Source organism: Canis lupus, chromosome 5 (genome assembly GCF_011100685.1).
Source record: "Canis lupus familiaris isolate Mischka breed German Shepherd chromosome 5, alternate assembly UU_Cfam_GSD_1.0, whole genome shotgun sequence".
Taxonomy (NCBI): Eukaryota; Metazoa; Chordata; class Mammalia; order Carnivora; family Canidae; genus Canis; species Canis lupus.
The window spans coordinates 31986252-32005239 of record NC_049226.1 but is presented as its reverse complement, the minus strand read 5'-3'; the positions used below and the strand labels follow the sequence as shown (position 1 = coordinate 32005239).

General features: G+C 53.4%; 3 protein-coding genes across 5 annotated transcripts; 2 read left to right on the top strand and 1 right to left on the bottom strand.

The window, feature by feature from the left end:
• The first annotated feature begins 1760 nt into the window (after positions 1–1760).
• Positions 1761–9451, top strand: TM4SF5 (transmembrane 4 L six family member 5). Its single transcript, XM_038536577.1, has 5 exons — positions 1761–2001; positions 8160–8240; positions 8776–8912; positions 9100–9283; positions 9362–9451. Exons 1-5 carry the CDS (start codon positions 1825–1827, stop codon positions 9374–9376), a joined length of 594 nt encoding a protein of 197 aa, XP_038392505.1. The 5' UTR covers positions 1761–1824; the 3' UTR covers positions 9377–9451.
• On the bottom strand, positions 7532–14149 carry VMO1 (vitelline membrane outer layer 1 homolog). 3 transcript variants are annotated; one of them, XR_005359450.1, is made up of 6 exons: positions 13597–14149; positions 11733–12163; positions 11484–11599; positions 10826–11210; positions 9110–9258; positions 7532–8870 (listed from the first exon to the last, which is right to left on the bottom strand). XR_005359450.1 is itself a non-coding variant. In XM_038536576.1 (3 exons), exons 1-3 carry the CDS (start codon positions 11958–11960, stop codon positions 10913–10915), a joined length of 642 nt encoding a protein of 213 aa, XP_038392504.1. In that variant the 5' UTR covers positions 11961–12942; the 3' UTR covers positions 10490–10912. The 3 variants fall into 3 exon arrangements, 1 of the variants encoding a protein (XP_038392504.1); XR_005359449.1 differs by lacking the exon at positions 13597–14149 and having other exon boundaries at positions 11733–12944; XM_038536576.1 differs by lacking the exons at positions 7532–8870; positions 9110–9258; positions 13597–14149 and having other exon boundaries at positions 10490–11210; positions 11733–12942.
• On the top strand, positions 13573–15273 carry GLTPD2 (glycolipid transfer protein domain containing 2; the record flags this gene model as incomplete). The annotated part of the gene is made up of 3 exons (XM_038538800.1): positions 13573–13779; positions 14175–14341; positions 14436–15273. Coding segments are annotated over 3 exons (912 nt in total), but the record flags the coding sequence as incomplete, so codon positions are not given.
• Positions 15274–18988: the final 3715 nt, after the last annotated feature.

Sequence of the window (18988 nt, the reverse complement as noted above, 5' to 3'; positions counted from 1 at the left end):
TCGGGCTCCCTGCATTGGAGCCTGCTTCTCCCTCTACCTGTGTCTGTGTCTCTGTCTCTGTCTCTCTCTCTCTGTGGCTCTCATAAATAAATAATCTTAAAAAAAATAAAACACGAGAGTGTAAAAAATAAATAAAATTAAATTAAAAAAATAAATCAACAAAAAGAGACAGAAAAATCAATGAAAAGACACATCAGAAACAACATGGGAGTGTTTTTAAAGCGTTCGGCAAAACTGAATACCAGTTGTCACAATAATCACAATTATCGTCCACAGGTCCTGTACCACAGAGTTCCGGGAGGTTCAGAGAAATGTCCTGTTCCAGGCATCCTCTGGTTCCAGTGGCAAAGCCCTTGTAGGCGGTCTGAATCCAGCTGTGTTGTCAATGGGGGGAGGCCTCCCCGATTCTTCATTCTTCTTGAGTGAAAGGACTTCTCCACTGTCAGCATTTCCACCATGGTTTCAAGGGGCTGCTGGGGTCCCTGGCTGCACACCACCCCCTGGCCTCTGCACCCTACAAGGGCCTTCACCTTCATCCTGGCACCTAGGCCCGCCTCTGACTCACAGGGGGGCCTCACAGTCTCCAACCATGGGCCCTGTGCACAGTGAGGACTTCGTGAATCCCTCTCTGTATCGGAAAGGACTCTCCACGCCGCCATCAACAGAAGCGCCCCTCCAACTGGTTTGCTGGAAGACAGAACCTTGGAGGGATTGATCAGGCTTCAGGCGTGGCTGGATCTGTCAGCTCCGATGGTGCCAGCCACACCGTCTAGACCCCTCCCGGTCTTTGCTCTTCCTCTTGGGGGCTTGGCTCTCCTGCAGGCCCTCCCTCATGGCAAGGCTCTGCCACCAGGAACTTCAGCCACCCCCAACAGAACCAGAGCTTCTTTGACCACAGGCTGACCATGACCCGAGCCAGGAATTGATTCTCACAGGACTGACCCAGGTCCTGTGGCCATCACCGAATCACATACTGAGGCGGCAGGGGCAGCATGTTCGCATCAGTCGGGCCTCCTTGCTGAGAGACAGGCAGTGGCCTCAGCAGAGGAGGGCTTTTTGTTTTTATTTATTGATTATTGTTTAAGATTGTATTTATTTATTTGAGAGAAAGAGAGAGAGCTTTAAGTAGGGGAGAAGCCGGCTCCCCACTGAGCAGGGAGCTTGACTCACAACTTGATCCCAGGACCCTGGGATCACGACCTGAGCCGAAGGCAGATGCTTCACCCACTGAACCTCACCCTGGGCGCCCCAGGGGGAGGGATCTTTAAACCAGTAATGACAGAAGAAATGAGAGCACAATGAGGGTTCGCCACCATCCTTTTAGTTTCCTTCCAGAAGGGCCCCTCAGCCTGGGACCCCTGGGAAGGACAGGGCACCCCAGCTCACTAACTGCTCCTCACACGGGCCCAGGTTGTCCCCACCACCTGCCACCAGGGAAGGGGAGTCACTACAGCTCTGGTGCCCCCGAGGCAGCAGGGACTTAGAGGCGTCAGGCTCTCGGCTGAGGCACAAAGCAGGCTAGCGGCCCTTGGGGGATGGCCGCAGGGGCAGGGGCAGGTGCGGCAGGAAGGGAGAAAGAGCACCCCAACCTCAGGCCACTTCCTGCGTGTCAAGCTCCTTGCCTCCACCCCCACACCCCCAGCTCAAGGGCAGCGGCCCCTCCACCTCCTCTTTGCGGTGCTCCTGCCTGTCTCTCCCTTATCTCTCCCCGCCTGATGCTGCCACTCCTCTCCAACCTTTGTACCTTGCTCCAGGCTTGTTTTTATTCTGGCCCCGGATCGGGGCTCACTTTCACTCGGGACTCGTAGGGGTGGCTGCCTCACCATGTGCACTGGGAAGTGCTCCCGCTTCGTGGGGCTCTCCCTCATCCCCCTGTCCCTGGTCTGCATGGTGGCCAATGCCCTCCTGCTGGTGCCTCAGGGCAAGACCAACTGGACAAACGTCAGCAACCTCAGTTTGCAAGTGTGGCTCATGGCTGGCTTCGTCGGAGGGGGCCTGATGGTGAGCGGGTGGGCGCCCCGCTGTGGGGTCCTGGGCTCGAGTGGGGTGGGGTGGGGGGTGGGGATGGCAGTCTGGAGGGACCTGGGTCCTCCCACCGCCCTCAGACACCGAGGGCCTGTGAGTCCTGGGGGAGGCCCAGGGGCCTGAGCTGAACATCCAAAAATCCAAGGGTAAAGGGAAGGAAGGAAGGAAGGAAGGAAGGAAGGAAGGAAGGAAGGAAGGAAGGAAGGAAGGAGCCCCCACTCCCTGTCCCTCCCTGCCCTGCGGGGGCGTGGGGAGGGTGCCACAGGCAGCAGATGCGCATCCCTCCCTCTCCCTCGGAGGCCAGAGGGAACAGCTGGCCCTGTGGGTGGTGATCAGGGCTGGATGATAACGGGCATGGAGGCTGGGTGTGAGCACCTGGAGCCAGGAACAGGATCACAGCTCTGTTCATCCTGCCTGTTCCGCCTCCCCGTGGTCCCTCTACTCTCCGCTCACACTTCTGGATGCCCCCCTCCATCCTGGGGCTGCCTCGACTCAGAGCTCAGGTGTGCATGGTGGGGAGGGTGCCCCTGCCCTTGGCTTCCTGGAGACTCAGATCTGTCAGGAGTGGGGTTGACGAAGGGGGGGGGGGGACGACACACACCTCAGAGACCTCTTCATCCCCACCCTGACATTTCGGGGAACTTCAGGGTAGGTTAACATGGCCATGGGATGTCCCCAGGTTGGCTCCTCACTCCTCAGAGGACTCACGGGTGAAACTCCCCAGGCAGGGCTCCCCTGGGCCTCTCTGGACACAGTGACTGTCCTCCCTGCACCCTCACTCAGCACCACACTGTGCCCCTTCTCCAGCCCTGGCCACCCCTATCTCCCCATGGTCTAACCGGTCTAACCGGCCTGCCTCAGGGGAGACCCCCCACGCTGCCGGCACCCCTGCCCAGGACATTCCTGGCCCTTCTCTTCCCACCTCCATGCCCCAGCTGCTCTTAAGGAGACTTTCTCGCCTGTGTTCGCAGAGTCCCTTAGGCACCGCGGGGACTAGGGCCACGGCCCTGCTCTCCCTGGAGCTGGCACTCCCTCTAGGACACATACAGCATCCAGAGAGCGCGAATGCAAGCCCTGTGGCTAACCAGTCCTGCCCAGTACTTGACAGGCACTCGGTTAATAACCTGTGAGCAGTACACAAAGGAGTAAGATGATTTCAGGCAAGACAGGCCCTCCCCACCCCCAGGAGACCAAGCAGGTGTGATGGCAAAGAGCTCCTTCCTAGGGCAAGGGGGGTTGGGCGTGGGGTGGGGAGTGGGCAGTGTTCATAGCATTTTCTTTCTTTCTTTTTTTTAAACATTTTTTTTTAATTTTTTTATTTATTTATGATAGTCACAGAGAGAGAGGCAGAGACAAAGGCAGAGGGAGAAGCAGGCTCCATGCCCCGGGAGCCCGACATGGGATTCGATCCCGGGTCTCCAGGATCGTGCCCTGGGCCAAAGGCAGGCGCCAAACCGCTGCGCCACCCAGGGATCCCTCTTTCTTTTTTTTAAACATCACTTTCTATCCCTTTGAATTTCATTTCTAGGTAAGAGAATGCTTTTTTTTTTTTTTTTTTTTTTCAGATTTTATTTTTTATTCCTGAGAGACACACAGAGTGAGAGGCAGAGACACAGGCAGAGGGAGAAGCAGATCCCTTCGGGTAGCCAGACATGGGACTCAATCCCAGGACCCTGGGATCACGCCCTGAGTGGAAGGGAGATGCTCATCCACTGAGTCACCCAGGCACCCGGAGAGTATATATTTTTGAAAATTTTAAAACTTTTTTCCAAAGAGAGGAGGGGAGGGGTCAGGGGAGGGGCAGGGGGAGATGGAGAGGGAGAATCCTAAACACACCACCCCCATTCCCACCCCAATGTGGGGCTCAGTCCCATAACCCTGAGATCACGACCTGAGCCCAAATCAAGAGGCAGATGCTTAACCGACTGAGCCACCCAGGCACCCCAAGAATATACTTTTAATTTTTTTTAAGTAAACTCTATGCCACACATGGAGCTCAAAGTCATAACCCCAGGACCAAAAGTGGAGTGCTGTACCCACCGAGCTGGCCAGGCGCCCCTGTTTATAGCATCTTCAAGGAAGACCTCAGTGAGGTGACATCTGAACTGGACCCCACAAGACAAAACGAAGGAAGCTACACCACAGCCGAGGGTGGGCAGGTGGCTGGCAAGTACACAGCCTAAGCTGGCACATCTGAGGATCGTGTGGGCAGCCGGGGCAGTGGGGGTTTAATGAGATGAGCCCTGAGGCAGGCATGGGCCAGAGCATGTAGACCCTTGTGAAGAATGGGGATTTTATTATAACTGCAACAGGAAAGGTGCCCCGGGTGGGGGGGGGGGGGGGGCTCAGTCGGGGAACATCTGCCTTCTGCTCAGGTCATGATCCCAGTGTCCTGGGGTTGAATTCTGCATCTGGCTCCCTGCTCCGCGGGGAGTATGCTTCTCCCCCTGTTGGTGCTCCCTCTCTCTGTGTCTCAAATAAATAAAAAAACAAACAAACAAAAAAGTACAACAAGAAACTATAGAAGGACCTTTTACCTTGTTTTGAGCTTTTGAACTATTTTAAAAAAGATTTTATTTCTTTTTTTTTTTTTTTTTAATTTTTTTATTTATTTATGATAGTCACAGAGAGAGAGAGAGAGGCAGAGACACAGGCAGAGGGAGAAGCAGGCTCCATGCACTGGGAGCCCGATGTGGGATTTGATCCCGGGTCTCCAGGATTGCGCCCTGGGCCAAAGGCAGGCGCTAAACCGCTGCGCCACCCAGGGATCCCAGATTTTATTTCTTTATTCATGGGAGACACACAGAGAGAGAGAGAGACAGGCAGAGACACAGGCAGAGGGAGAACCAGGCACCATGCAGGGACCCCAAAGCAGGACTTGAACCCAAGTCTCCAGGATCACGCCCTGGGCTGAAGACGGTGCTAAACTGCTGAGCCAATCAGGCTGCCAGCTTTTGAACTTTGTTTTTTTTTTTTTTTTTTTTTTTTTTTAAGATTTATTTATTTACTTATGATAGACATAGAGAGAGAGAGAGAGAGGCAGAGACACAGGCAGGAGAAGCAGGCTCCATGCCAGTAGCCCGACGTGGGACCCAATCCCGGGATTCCAGGATCGCGCCCTGGGCCAAAGACAGGCACTAAATCGCTGAGCTACCCAGGGATCCCCTGAACTTTTTTTAAAGTCATACGGACGAGCGCCCAGATCCTTAGCAGACAGCCCAGCAGATTTTTACAAAGCGGACCTCCCCATGCACCCAGCACTCAGACCAAGACACAGTTCATTACCAGAATCCCAGACGTGCCTCCCATGCCAGGCACGACCCCCACTAGAGTCCCCACCACCCTGATTTCTAACCCCATGGGCTAGTCTTGCCCGTTCAGCTCTTTATATGAATGGAACCCTGCAGGGTAGCAATTTTGTGTCTGGCTTCTCCAGCTCAACATATGTGTGTGAGGTTCATCCGTGTCATTATACAGAGGCGTAGTCTGTTATTTCTTGTGCGTTCCAGGGTGTGCATACACTGCAATTAATTTAAACATCCTACCATTGATGGGTGTTTGCATAGGCCCCAACTTGGGTTTATTGCAAATAATGGTGCTATGGACATTCCCACAGATGTTTTTAGGCGAACTTCTGTTTGCATGACTGTTGGATGGATACTTAGGAGTGAAATGGCTGATTCCTTTCTTTTTTTTTTTAAGATTTTATTTATTTATTCATGAAAGACACAGAGGAGAGAGAGGCAGACACACAGGCAGAGAGAGAAGCAGGCTCCATGCAGGGAGCCCGATGCGGGACTCAATCCCAGGACCTCAGGATCACACCCTGGGCCAAAGGCAGGCGCTAAAACACTGAGCCACCCAGGGATTCCCGAAATGGCTGATTCTTAAGGTGCGTGCAGGCATTCAGTGCTCATGGATATTGCCAAAGGGTTTTCTGAAGTTCTTTTTTTTTCTTTAAAGATTTTATTTATTGGGCAACCCCGGTGGCGCAGCGGTTTAGCACCGCCTGCAGCCCAGGGTGTGATCCTGGAGACCCAAGATCGAGTCCCATGTCGGGTTCTCTGCATGGAGCCTGCTTCTACCTCTGCCTGGGTCTTTGCCTCTGTCTCTCTCTCTCTCTTTCTCTCTGTGTGTGTGTGTCTCGCATGAATAAATAAATAAAATCTTTTTTTTTCTTTTTTTTTAAGATTTATTTATTTATTCATTCAGAGAGAGAGGCTCCCTGCGAGGATCCAAGGCAGCCACTCAACCGCTGTGTCTCTCATGAATAAATAAATAAAAATCTTTTTTAAAAAAAGGAACTAAACACTTTGGCTAAGAAAATAGAAATCTCAAAGAGGTAGGTCAATGGAAATTGGTAAACCCCAAAAGCAATTCTAGGTGTCTTTGGATCTGGGGGCTTTCCAGTTAAGCATCCCACCCAGAGGGCCACTGCTGGTTCTGCTGGGAGACATGGAAGAGCGGACAGGGAGTATCTGGAAGAACTCTACTCACTTTGGCAGGTGTTTCTATGACGTCACGAGGAATGAGATGACAGAATTAAACCCTCAGCCCCACCCGTAGAGAGGAATGAAATGATGCCTGGTACACTGTGTGCCACACAAGGCACAGAGAGGCAAAGATCAAGACAGCTGTGGAATTCCAGAGATGGGCAATAGGCAAAGAGCCTGGTGTGGTGCAACAAGATAAGGCCAGAGCCAAAGTGAGCAGCCTCGAACGCCTTCCCCAAGCTCAATCTCTCTCTTTCTCTCTTTAAGATTTTATTTATTTATTCCTGAGAGACTCAGGGAGACAGGCAGAGGGAGATAGCAGGCCACCTGCGGGGAGCCTGATGGGGGACTCAATCCCAGGACCCCGGGGTCACGACCTGAGCCGAAGGCAACCATTGAGCCATCCAGGCATCCTTCTTTTTCTCTTTTAAATATTTTATTTATTTATTATTTTAGAAAGAGAGACAGCGTGTGCAAGAGTGGGGGGAGGGACACAGGGAGAGGTAGAGGGAGAATCTCAAGCAGACTCAGCACTGAGGAAGGAACTGGACATGGGGCTCGATCCCATGACCCTGGCTGGGATCATGACTTGAGCTGAAACCAAGAATTGAGTCTCAACCAACTCAGCCCCCCAGGTGCCCCCTCCTAGAATTCAGACTTTATGTCTCCCTGAGGAGATCCTGAAGGATTTGGGCAGAGAAGAGACCAGTTGAAAGCTAAGTTCACTCTGGTGGTAGCAACGTAGGATGGAGTGTGCGGCAGCACGGGAGCAAGAGATTCAGACATCTCACAGAAAGGTGGAGAAAATGTCATCCTTCGGGGAGGTGGTGGGGGATTGATCGTCCAGACAGGTTCAAGAATCATTAAAGGAAAACTTGAGGGGCACCTGGGGGGCTCAGTGGTTGAGCATCTGCTTTAGGCTCAAGGCGTGATCCCAGGGTCCTGGCATCGAGCCCCATTGTGGGCTCCCCACATGGAGCCAGCCTGTGTCTCTGCCTCTCTGTGTCTCTCATGAATAAATAAATAATTTTTTTTTTAAAAAAAGGACCAAGATTGTAGGTTGGGGGTCCCTGCACTGCCCATCAGGGCATTCACCAACATTCTCCCCATCCGCTCCACATAATCCCAGCTCACCAGACACTCCAACACCATTATTCCTTTCTGCCACGGAGATTTATTGTTATTGAGCATGTACTGAGCCAGTCTTGACCTGAAGTCGATCTGGCATTTCATTAAATCCTGAGAACAGCCCTGTGAGGTGGGTTTTGAAGACCCAGAGAGATGAGGCCATCCCTAGAGTGTGAAGTGAGCACAGGGTTGGCATTAATTGACCCCAGGCCCTCTGACTACGGTTCAGCTGGGCACCTACCAGGCGCCAAGATCTATGGAGGATATCGTACATTGGGCCCTACCCTCTTGGAGGCTGCAGATAAGTAGGCACGTCAATGATGATATAAGTAAAGGCAGGAGGGAAGCGCGCTCCAGGAGTCAGGGAGATAAGGCCTTCCTACAGTCCAAAGGGCTGATGGCATCCCAGGCAGCTCCAGGGGGAGACTAGCGGCCGTGACGCCCCTGCAGTAAGGTGTGGAGGATGTGGGGAGCGGCGGGGGGCCTGGCTGTCATACTGATCCTCCTCTACAGGTGCTATGTCCCGGCATCGCGGCTGTTCGCGCAGGGGGCAAGGGCTGCTGCGGCGTGGGCTGCTGCGGAAATCGCTGCAGGGTAAGATTCAAACGAGGGCGGGATTGGGAAGACCCTCTGCATGGATCTTCGCAGAGCCACACCTGTGGCCACGGTCCCCCACCAGCTGCGGGAGCTCCTCCTCAGAGTCCCAGCTACGCCCCTGCACTTGGCCTCAGTGGACATACAGAGGGGCGCTACAACTTCCGACCGACCTCCGCAGCCTCTGGCTCCAGGAGCAGCTAAGGCCCAGCCCCCGGGTTTGCAGGGAGGGTTTTTTGTTTTGTTTTGTTTTTTTAAGATTTTATTCATTTATTTGAGAGAGAGAGAACGAGCACGGGAGCACGAAAGGGGGCAGATGGAGAGGGAAAAGCAGGCTCCTCGCTAAGCAGGAAGCACCACTGGGAGCTCGACCCCAGGACCCACGACCATGACCCCAGTCGAAAGCAGATGCTTAATGGACTGAGCTCCCCAGATGCTCAGGGAGATGTATTTTGCATGCGTCGGGAGCCCTGCGAGGTAAGGTGCAGGCGCGGGAGAGGCGGCCTGCTCACTTCTCCTTCCATGGCGCATCCAGATGCTGCGCTCCATCTTCTCCTCGGCCTTCGGGGTGCTGGGTGCCATCTACTGCCTGTCAGTGTCAGGAGCCGGGCTCCGAATCGGACCCATTTGCTTAATGAACGGCCAGTGGGAATATCACTTCAAAGACACCGAGTAAGGCTTCGCTTGCCCCTCTCTGCCCCGCCTTTCCCACCTGGATGCCCAACCTGCAGTGGGGGGGATGCGCCAGGGCCTCCTCCACGTGGGCCACATTAGTAAACCTCCCTGGACACCTGCACAGGGCTGCAGGGAGGGCACACCCTCTCACATGACCCTGCCCCCCCTCACCCCCACCCCGCAGAGGCTCTTACCTGCTCAACCATACTTTGTGGGACTTGTGCGTGGAGCCACCAGGTGTGGTCTCCTGGAATGTGACTCTCTTCTCGCTGCTGGTGGCCGCCTCGTGTCTGGAGGTCGTGCTGTGCGGGATACAGCTGGTGAACGCCACCCTCGGTGTCTTCTGCGGCGATTGCAGGAAGAAGGAGGTGGGGCATAGTGGGGGTGGAGCTGGAGCGAAAACCCCCTTGCTCCCTGGCTGCGTCCTCACTTTCTCTTTTCCGCAGGGCACCCCTCAATGAAGTTCCACTGATGTTGTGCTCCCTCCTGGATGCCCGACTGGCCCACCTGAACCTGGAATAAACTTTTGAACTCTCTGTTCGGGTCTCAGATGATGCCCTCTGTGCATGGAGGGCCCCAAGGCCTCCAGCCACACAGGGCCTCCGGGTGCTCCTGTTTGGGACCCCCCCCCCCAAGTGTCCTTAACAAGTAGTTATTGGCCTGTTAGAATGCGCTCACATACAGTGCCAAACAAGACAGGCAAGTTCCATATGCCCGAAGAATTTAACAACCCAGGGGTGTAAGAAGGGTACACATTTTTTTGACAGCCAATAGATTACTTCACTTTTTTTTTTTTTTAATTTTTATTTACTTATGATAGTCACACAGAGAGAGAGAGGCAGAGACACAGGCAGAGGGAGAAGCAGGCTCCATGCACCGGGAGCCCGACGTGGGATTCGATCCCGGGTCTCCAGGATCGCGCCCCGGGCCAAAGGCAGGCACCAAACCGCTGCGCCACCCAGGGATCCCAGATTACTTCACTTTTTAAAAAAACACGCTGGTGATGGGATAGGTATTAGCTGATGGAGGGACTTTTTAAAATAAAATAAAGTCCAAGAAAGTGAAATCAGAGCCGAAGTCTGGTAAATGGACAAGCCATCCAGGTAGCTGGGGGGTTACAGGTGGAGACCAGCAAGGACAAAGGTCCCAGGCAGAAATCCGTACGTGGAAAAGCCACTTTCATTTTTTTAAAAAATACTTTTTATTTATTAATTTGAAACAGATAGAGAGAAAGAACAGGAGCAGGGAGAGAGGGAGAAGCAGGCTCCTCACTAAGCCAGGAGCCTGTTGTGGGGCTTGATCCCAGGACCCAGAGATGTAACCTGAGCTGAAGGCAATGTGTAACCATGGGAGCCCCCCAGCTGCCCCAGAAGAGCCATTCTTTAACTTTTGTAGGAAAGAAAAGGAAACGGTGAAAAAGACAAATTAGTCTAAACTCTAGAAAATGAAAGCTTAGGGTGTTCTAATGTTGCTGGCTCCTAATTTGGTAGACATTTCTCAACCTGAGGTCACTGATGGTTCAGAAAGGAAAGACCCTGAGCTCTTAACGAGGACAATATGTCTGCAGACACCACCATCAGACGCAAAATTGTGTTCAAGGGCACTTTTTCTTTTTTTAAAGATTTTTATTTATTAATGAGAGACCAAGAGAGGCAGAGACACAGGCAGAGGGAGAAGTAGGCTCCATGCAGGGAGCCTTAGGCAGGACTCAATCCTGTGTCTCCAGGATCACGCCCTGGGCAAAAGGCAGGCGCCAAACTGCTGAGCCACCTAGGCTGCCCTCAAGGGCACTTTGCTGGATGAAGAGTCCGTGACTTTCAGGGGCCTGCCTGGCCTCCTGAGCCCAAACCCAAATTTAGGCCTGACCCAATGTCGAGCTAAGAGGAAGACAAGGAGACGCAGCTTCCTACCTCTAAAACAAGCGAGACCACAGCAGAGACAGAGAAGCTATAATAGGGAGCGAGCGCGGTGGGACTGGCGGGGGGCCGGCGACCTCCTTAACTGCGGCAGCAGAAGAAGCGCACGTCGTTGAGGGCGGTGTCATCCTGGAGGCCCATCGGGGGCTCCACCTTGGTCTGCAGACCGCACACGCCTTTGGGGCAGGGCTTACTCCATTTCCCAAAGTCACCCCAGGCCAGGCCGGGCCTCTCCAGCTCCGTGCTGTCGGAGCAGCGGAAGCGTACGTTGTTGGCAGCCGTGTTGTCCCCGAGGGTCTGGCGCGCCTCCACCCTCAGCGAGAAAGCCACCAGAAAGCCACCGCCAGGGCACCACAGGGGCTCACTCCATGAGCCCCACCTACAGGGCAAGGGGAGAAGCACAGGGTCTGAAGTCCCCTACCCCGCCCCTCCATCCCTACTCGCCCTGGGGGCTTCTCAGAGGGGGGCTGCACCACGGGGGTAGGGGGGTGGGTTTCCTCACCTGACCTCCAGCAACTCCCCACCCACTCCTCGGAGGTCTCAACTGCCCCACAGCCCTGACCTTTTAGCCTGTTAGCTAGAAGGGTGTGTGTGTAACAGAGAGGAAGGGGCTTATCCACATCCTCTGGGGTCTTTGGCCCTGGCCCCACACCTTCCAGACTGGGACTCCACCACCTGCGTGTTGCGCTCCGCATTCCCCCGTGAGCAGTGCAGTCGAATCCCGTTCAAAGCCGTGTCATCTCTGGAGATGCCTTGGGGGGGCTCTTCCTGGGCAGGGCAGGGAGTGGGGGGAACGGAGGGGTAAGGACCCGTGAAAAGATTGCCATCCTCTGTTCCTGTGCACACGTGCACAGGGTCCTGCGTCTCCTCCCCACTCCAAGACCTAGGCCTGAGCCCCTACCTTGAGCGAGAACCCACTGGCAAAGAATCCATCAGGACACATCTCCGGCCAGGCCCAGTCGCCCCAAGGTCCCCCATTGGTCACCTCGATGACCGACGTGTAGTCACTCAGGTGGTCAGCTTGTGCATTTCTGCAGCAGGTGCCCCACAGCAGCACCAGCAACAGCAGCTTGGCTGCGGCCCCCCTCTCCATCCTGTGGTCTCGGTGAGCTGAGCTACTTGTGTGCATTTATAGCACCACTGCGACCGAAGACTCTGATTACGGAAGGGCCTCCTGGATTAAGTGACACCCGAAACTAATCCATTCCAGGAACCCTGCAGACTCCACTTTCTATTCCGCAGATGATGGGACTGGGGCTTAGAAATGGCAAGCGACTTGCCTATGGTTGAGGTCAACAAGCCTGGAACCGCTCCCACACTAGGAAGCAGGAGCTAAAGTCCAGGGAGAGAAGTGATGGACAGGATTGGTCAGAAGCAACCTCAAGGACTCCAGAATTTGAAAGAGCGTTAGAGGGAGAGATGGGACAAGAATCCAGGAACTGGGGGAGGTAGAAAGCTTCTTCTTAGTAATTGGGGCCCTGACTCCCAGAGAATCCGGGGCACCCCTTCCCCCAAAGAGAAAATATACACAGAAACGATTCTAGGTAGTTTACAGGGAGGGGATGGAGAACGCCTAAGAGCAAAAGATGCTGTTTCTTCCATCACTTCCATGTCCTTTCCCTGAATGTTTTCCTAGCTATGACCACCAGGTGGAATCCTAATTTGGGAAGGAAAAAAAAAAAGACCTGAATTTGTCAGGGGGCGAACCCCGATTTGCCTGCTCTTCACACTCTCCTGTCTTCATGGGAGCCCACATCAACGTGGGGGAAACAGAGGATACATTTTCCAATGGACCTTGAGCTCTGTGAGGGCTCTTTTGTCTTCTTGAGAACTAGTACAGGGCATGGATGCAAAAATAGTTCATAAGGTTTGGTTTGAAGAATAATGTGGGTGGCATGCTTGCCCAGAATATGCAACTCTTGATCTGGGGGTCATGAGTTCAAGCCCCACATCAGGCAAAGAGATTCTTTAAAACACACACACACACACACACACACACACACGAGATGAATAACTGAAGAACCAGAAGCAATCTGGAGTTAAAAAAAAAAAAAATGAAGCCACAAAAAATATAAACATTCAAAGCCTAAAGTAGGGATGCCTGGGTGACTCGGGGGTTGGGCACATCTGCTTTTGGCTCAGGGCTGATCCTGGAGTACCCGGATGGAGTCCTGCTTCTCCCTCTGCCTATGTCTCTGCCTCTCTCTTTCTGAGTCTCTCATGAATAAAAACAAATAAATAAAGCCTAAAGTCTAAAGCATCCAGATGGAGATAGGTCCCTTGAACACGGAAGAGTGAATTTAGAAGTGGGCGCTTCCTGGAATCCCAGGTGCCCTATGTTTGAACCTAACACGTTAAGATTTATGGAGCAATTGTGGTAAACTTTTGCATTTACAGTGTTGGCACATACGTTATCATTTAATCCTCAGATGCGATCGACAAAGTACCTATTATTGTCCTCAGTTTACAGTGGCCAGAATTCAAGCCCAGAATTAATGTCGGGCCCCCACCATTGCTCAGTGGGGAAACTGGTTCTCGGGGCCTTTCTTCCTTCTTCCTACAACCTGGCCCTACACGGAAGGCAAACGCAGAGATGTGTGGTTGGTGCTGAATCCCCCCCCCCCAATCTTCTCCATTCCGTGAGTCCCCCCAAATCCTCTCCATCCGGTCCTTCATCGCTGGGATGCTGCCCTCTGGGGCAAAGGGCGCCGGGGAAGGGGACTTGGTAGGTTAATTATTAATTAACCCTTAGCACCTCAGCGTACCTCGGGCTTCTCCCGAGGAGACGGAGGGACAAGGGCTGGCTGGGGGCCGGTGAGGGGCGATGGCGCCAGCAGCAGGTACTGGGGTCGCGATGCTGCCGCTTGTCTCGCGGTGCTGGTTCCGCCACGCGATTCCCCTCGCGGTCCTCCTGCTGCTGCTGCTCTACGTCTGTGCCTGGAGCCTGCGTGAGTGTCCCCTGCCCTCGGCTGCCCTGGGAGGAACCGGGAAGCTCCGCGCGGGCGCCCCGAGCCCCCTCCTCACTGCTCGGCCTCGCCTCTCCCCAGAGGTCCTCCCGGGCTGCAGATCCGGGGCACAGTCGTGTGTCCCCCAGGGCCCACCACCGGCCCAGGTATGCTGGGGACGGGGGTGGGATCCGGATCGCGGGGAGCCCGGCCAGGTCTAGGATCCGGGGAGGGGGTTGGTCCTGCTCCCAGTGTCCCCTTTCCCGTCAGCAGCAGGAGAGACGCCAGGCCGACTTTAGGAGTCACGTCTGCAGGGCGCGCCCGGGCTGCTCCGCGCAGGAGGCCCCGCAGGCCAGGGGTTCTGCTCCCGCCCCCTCCCACCGGTGTCTGCCCCCAAGGTCCCGCGGCAATCGGGCCCCCCGGAGGCCCCCGAGTGGGAAGAGCCTCAGTGCGCGGGCCCCCAGGGAGCGCTGGGCCGCGTGGTAGGGCCGTTCCGAGCCAGCCTGCACCCCGAAGGCGATGTGGCGTTGCCGCAGTACCTCGCGGGATGGAGGGCGCTAGTCAGGTGAGTGGCCTTGGGTCCTCCACCCCGGGGCCCGCCTCCCGGGGCCTCCCCCGCCCGCTCTCCAACCACGCTCTGCCTGCCCCCGAACACACAGGTTCCTAGCTCCCCTCGGCTCCATCTTCGCCTTCGCCACGAGCGAGGCCTCTGCCAAAGTGATGGCCCTCGAGGCGCGGGTGCACGGCCCGGAGGCGGCGCACTACTCGTCGCTGGCGGCCATGGCGGCGTGGGAGCGGCGGGCTGGCCTGCTGGAGCCGCACGGGGTCGCCCCTCGAGACCCCGCCGGCTCCTCGGGCTCGCGCACACTGCTCCTGCTGCACCGAGCGCTGCGCTGGTCCCAACTCTGCCTCCACCGGGTGGCCACCGGGACGCGGGGCGGGCCGGACGCCGGCGCGCAGTGCAGCGACGCGTACCGCACGGCGCTGGCCCCGCACCACCCCTGGCTGACCCGTCAGGCCGTCCGCCTCGCCTTCCTCGCCTTCCCCGGCCGCGGCCACTGGCTAGAGCTGGCGTGCCCGGGCGCCGGGGAGGCGGAGGCGCGGGCCGCGCTGGCCCGGGCGGCGGGCACCCTGGGGGATGTCTACAATCGCACGCAAGGCTTGCTGGCCAAACTCGACCTGCTGCAGCTGGCCTGAGGCCCCCGGAGCCCCAAGGGCCGCGCGTCCAGCCAGCCAATGCCCCGGAGGCGGGCCAGGGGCGGGGCCGCCGAAGCCACGCCTCCCTGTGACGCCACCGCCTGGAGGGCCCGCCCCTCCCGCTCTGCGCAGGCGCGGGGCCCGGGGAGGTGCCGCGCGGAATAAAGAGCATTCCTAGCGAGCGGTGGTGGATTTAGGGCGTCTAGTGTGATGACAGCAGGCGCTTAAGGGAAATAGAAAACAATGAATGTGGGAAGATGTGTCATCCCTGTTCCCGGCAGCCGAGCGACTCACGCCAACCCCCCCCCCCCCCCCGCCCCGGGGCCGCTCCCAGCCACTCCCAAGGCTGCCGTTGCCCACTGCGTGCCAAGTCTCCGGCCCAGACCTGCGCCCTGAGCCCCCGGCCGCGTCCAGCCGGCTCCTTCCTGAACGCCTCCATAGACGCCGCAGGTGCGGCACGTCCAAGCCCTGCACCTCTGCGTGTGTCCCCCGTCCCTGCCCATCACTAGCACCCTCCCCTGTCTGCTACCCAAGCCTAACACACCTGTGCGTCAGGCCTCACACCGAAGCAGGCAGAGCAGGTGCTCAGCTCATAACGTGTGTTCACGAAAACACGTCCTTGGGCACGCCCACGAGAGTGAGCATGAAAGCAGATGGCCGTGTCACACGATGAGAGCTCTCAAGTTGGGAGTCCAGCCCACTTTCCCCTGCACCCCAGAATCCTATACATGCACCTCCTGATTAGATACCTTCGCCTGGATTTCTGCTAGACATAACAAGCCTAACATGTCCAAGACTGAGCTGCGCATACCCTTTCCTCCCCGCCCCCACCCCCCAAATACTTCCTTCGCGGCGGAGTCTTTGCCAACTCAGTAAATGACCATTCATTCCATTCTTCGAGGTCCTTAAGCCAAAAACTTTGTAGTCATTCTGACTTCTGTTTCTCTTGCATCACACCTTCATCTAATCTGTCAGAATCTCACCGTTTCCCACGATCTCCGCTGCCATCACCCTTGCCAAGCCAACTTTATTGCCTGGATTATTACAGTAGTCTCCTAATGGACTCTCTGCCCCACACTTGATTCCCCTATTGTGTATTTTCAAAATAACAGCCAAAGTAATCTCTTAAAATATAGATCCTATCACATCACTTCCCAGCTCAAAACCTTCCAGTGGCTTCCTATTGCACTCAGATAAAAAAAAAATTTTTTTTTAATTTAAGCAGGAAATTTTCTGGCTCGTATTTTCAATTGAGAATGATGAAAAGCTTCATAAAAGTCCTGCATGATCTGACTCTGTACGAGCTGAGTTGAACTCTTCCGAATTTCATTCAATATCTCAGGCACGATCCTGCCTCAAGATCTTTGTACTTGCTCTTCCCTCTGTCTAGAACGCTTTTCCCCCAAATAAAGAAATTACTTCTCTCCTTATATCCTTCTGGATTTTACTCAAGTGACTCCTCAGGGAGACCTTCCCTTGTTATTCTTTCTAAATTTTACACACACACACACACACACACACACACACACACACACACTTCCTGTTTCCCTTCTCTACTTTTTTTTTATTAATATGAGTCACTATGTAATAACATGCTGTATATTGTACTTCTTTGTTTTGTTTTGTCTCCATTAAGAAATGTAAGCTGCATGGAGCTGAGAACTTCTGTCCATTTTGTTCCTCCATTGCTTCAAACAGTGCCTGCCACCTAGTAGACATTCAATAGCTTTTTGTTAAATGAATCTATGAACATTCAAAATGGTTCTGATGGCTGGAGCCAAGAGTCAAAACGAAAAAAGGAGATTGCACAAGGATGCAAATGTACTTAATGCTGCTGAATCAGACTTCAGAAATGCTTAAGATGCAAAATGGTATATGTTATTTATATTTTACTACAATAAAAAATTTTAAAGTAAAGAGGAAATGTGATTCTGGACAGTTGGTCAGGAGCCATTTCAACGAGGGTGTTATGTGGTATTTAGAAGACTATTGTAGATTCATAGGAAGACCGCTTAACACAAGAACAGCAAAATACACATTCTTCTCAAGTGCACATGATATCCTCCAAGAGTGACCATATGTCAGGCCTCAAGAAAGTCTCAATTTTAAAAGATTAGGGAGGCCTCAGTGGTTCACTCGGTTAAGTATCCGACTCGATTTCAGCTCAGAGTCCTGAGATCAAGCTGTGTGTTTGCCTCTGCACTCAGTGGGGAGTTTATTTGAGATCCTCTCTCAATCTCTCTCTTTTCACAATTTTTAATAAAGATTTTATCTGTTTGACACAGAGAGAGAGCACATCCAGAGGGAAGGGGTAGAGGCAGAGGAAGAAGCAGGCTCCACACTGAGCAGGGAGCCCAATGCAGGGCTCAATCCTAGGACCCTGAGATTATAACCTGAGCGGAAGGCAGACACCTCACCCAGGCACCCTCAAAAAATAAATCTTTTTAAAAAATGAATTTTAAAAGATTGAAGTCACAATAACTGAAATGAAATGAAAGTAGAAATCAGTAACAGGAAGGGATTTGAGAAATTCACATATAATGTGGAAAAGAAACAACATACTCCTGATCTTTTCAAAGACCCAACTTCTGTTTTATTTTATTAAAAAAAATTTTTATTTACTTATTCATGAGGGACACAGAGACAGAGAGAGAGGCAGAGACACGGGCAGAGGGAGAAGCAGGCTTCATGCAGGGAGCATGACGTGGGACTCCACCCCAGGTCTCCAGGATCACACCCTAGGCTGAAGGCTGCACTAAACCACTGAGCCACTGGCGCTGCCCCCAACTTCTGTTTTAATTGGTTCCATTGTTTGCCTTCTATTTCATCTATTTCCACTCTGATCTTTATTATTTCTTTCCTCCTGCTTTTCTTTAAAGTTTTAGTTTGTTCTTCTTTCTATAGTATCTTAAGGATTTTAAAATAGGCCTTCAGAGCGACAAGTTTCCATCTGAGTACTGCTTATGCTGCACCTCTAAGTCTTGATATGTTTTATTTTCATGATCACTCATCTTAAAATATTTGCCTTGTGATTTCTCCTTTGACCCACTGGTTGTTCAGGGGTATGAGGAAGTGAAAAGACAATCTATAGATGGGAGAAAATATTTGCAGATCCTGTCTGATAAAGGCTTAGTATCTACAATATAAAAAAGAACACTTATGATTGAACAATAAAAAGATAACCCAATTTTGGGGCGCCTGGCTGGCTCAGTCGCTGGAGCATGCGATGCTTGATCTCCAGGTCGAGAGTCAGAGCCCCGCCTTGAGTGTAGAGATTACTTTAAAATAAAATAATATAGGGCACCTGGGTGGCTCAGTGGTTGAGTGTCTTTGACTTAGGTAATGATCTTGGGGTCCTGGGATGAATCCCGCATGGGGCTCCTTGCAGGGAGCCTGCTTCTCCGCCTGCCTATGTCTCTGCCTCTGTGTGTCTCTCATGAATAAATAAAATCTAAAATAAATAAAATAAAATAGGCTAAGGATTTGAATAGATATTTCTCCAAAGAAGATATACGAATAGTCAATTAGCATATGAAAATATGCTCAACCTCACTAATCATTAAGGAAACGGGTGGGGAAGCTATCCAAGATGGCATTTCACGCCCACAAGGATGGCTAAAATTAATTCACAGTGACCATGAGTGAGATGTGGAGAAATGGGAATGCTCATGCACACACACTGGGTTGGCGGGCCATCCCACGGGGCAGTTGCTATGCAAAACTATCATTTCATCAAAATACAAAGTATAGATGCAAAGTATAGAGTCCCTACACGACCCAGCAGTTGTACTCCTCGCATACAGAGCTAGGTATACACCTAAGAGAAAGCAGAGGTGCGCTGTCTTTGGCATTCAAAGACGCTCAGGGCGTCTCCACACTCTGAACTACAACTCCCATCAGGTTACGTCAGCCCCGCGACGCTCTATGGGAAGCGTAGGCCGCGCACACGGTCCCGGGAACTTTTCGGTTTGTAGGCTGTCCACAATGCCATCAAGCGCTCACTGTCGCAAAAGAA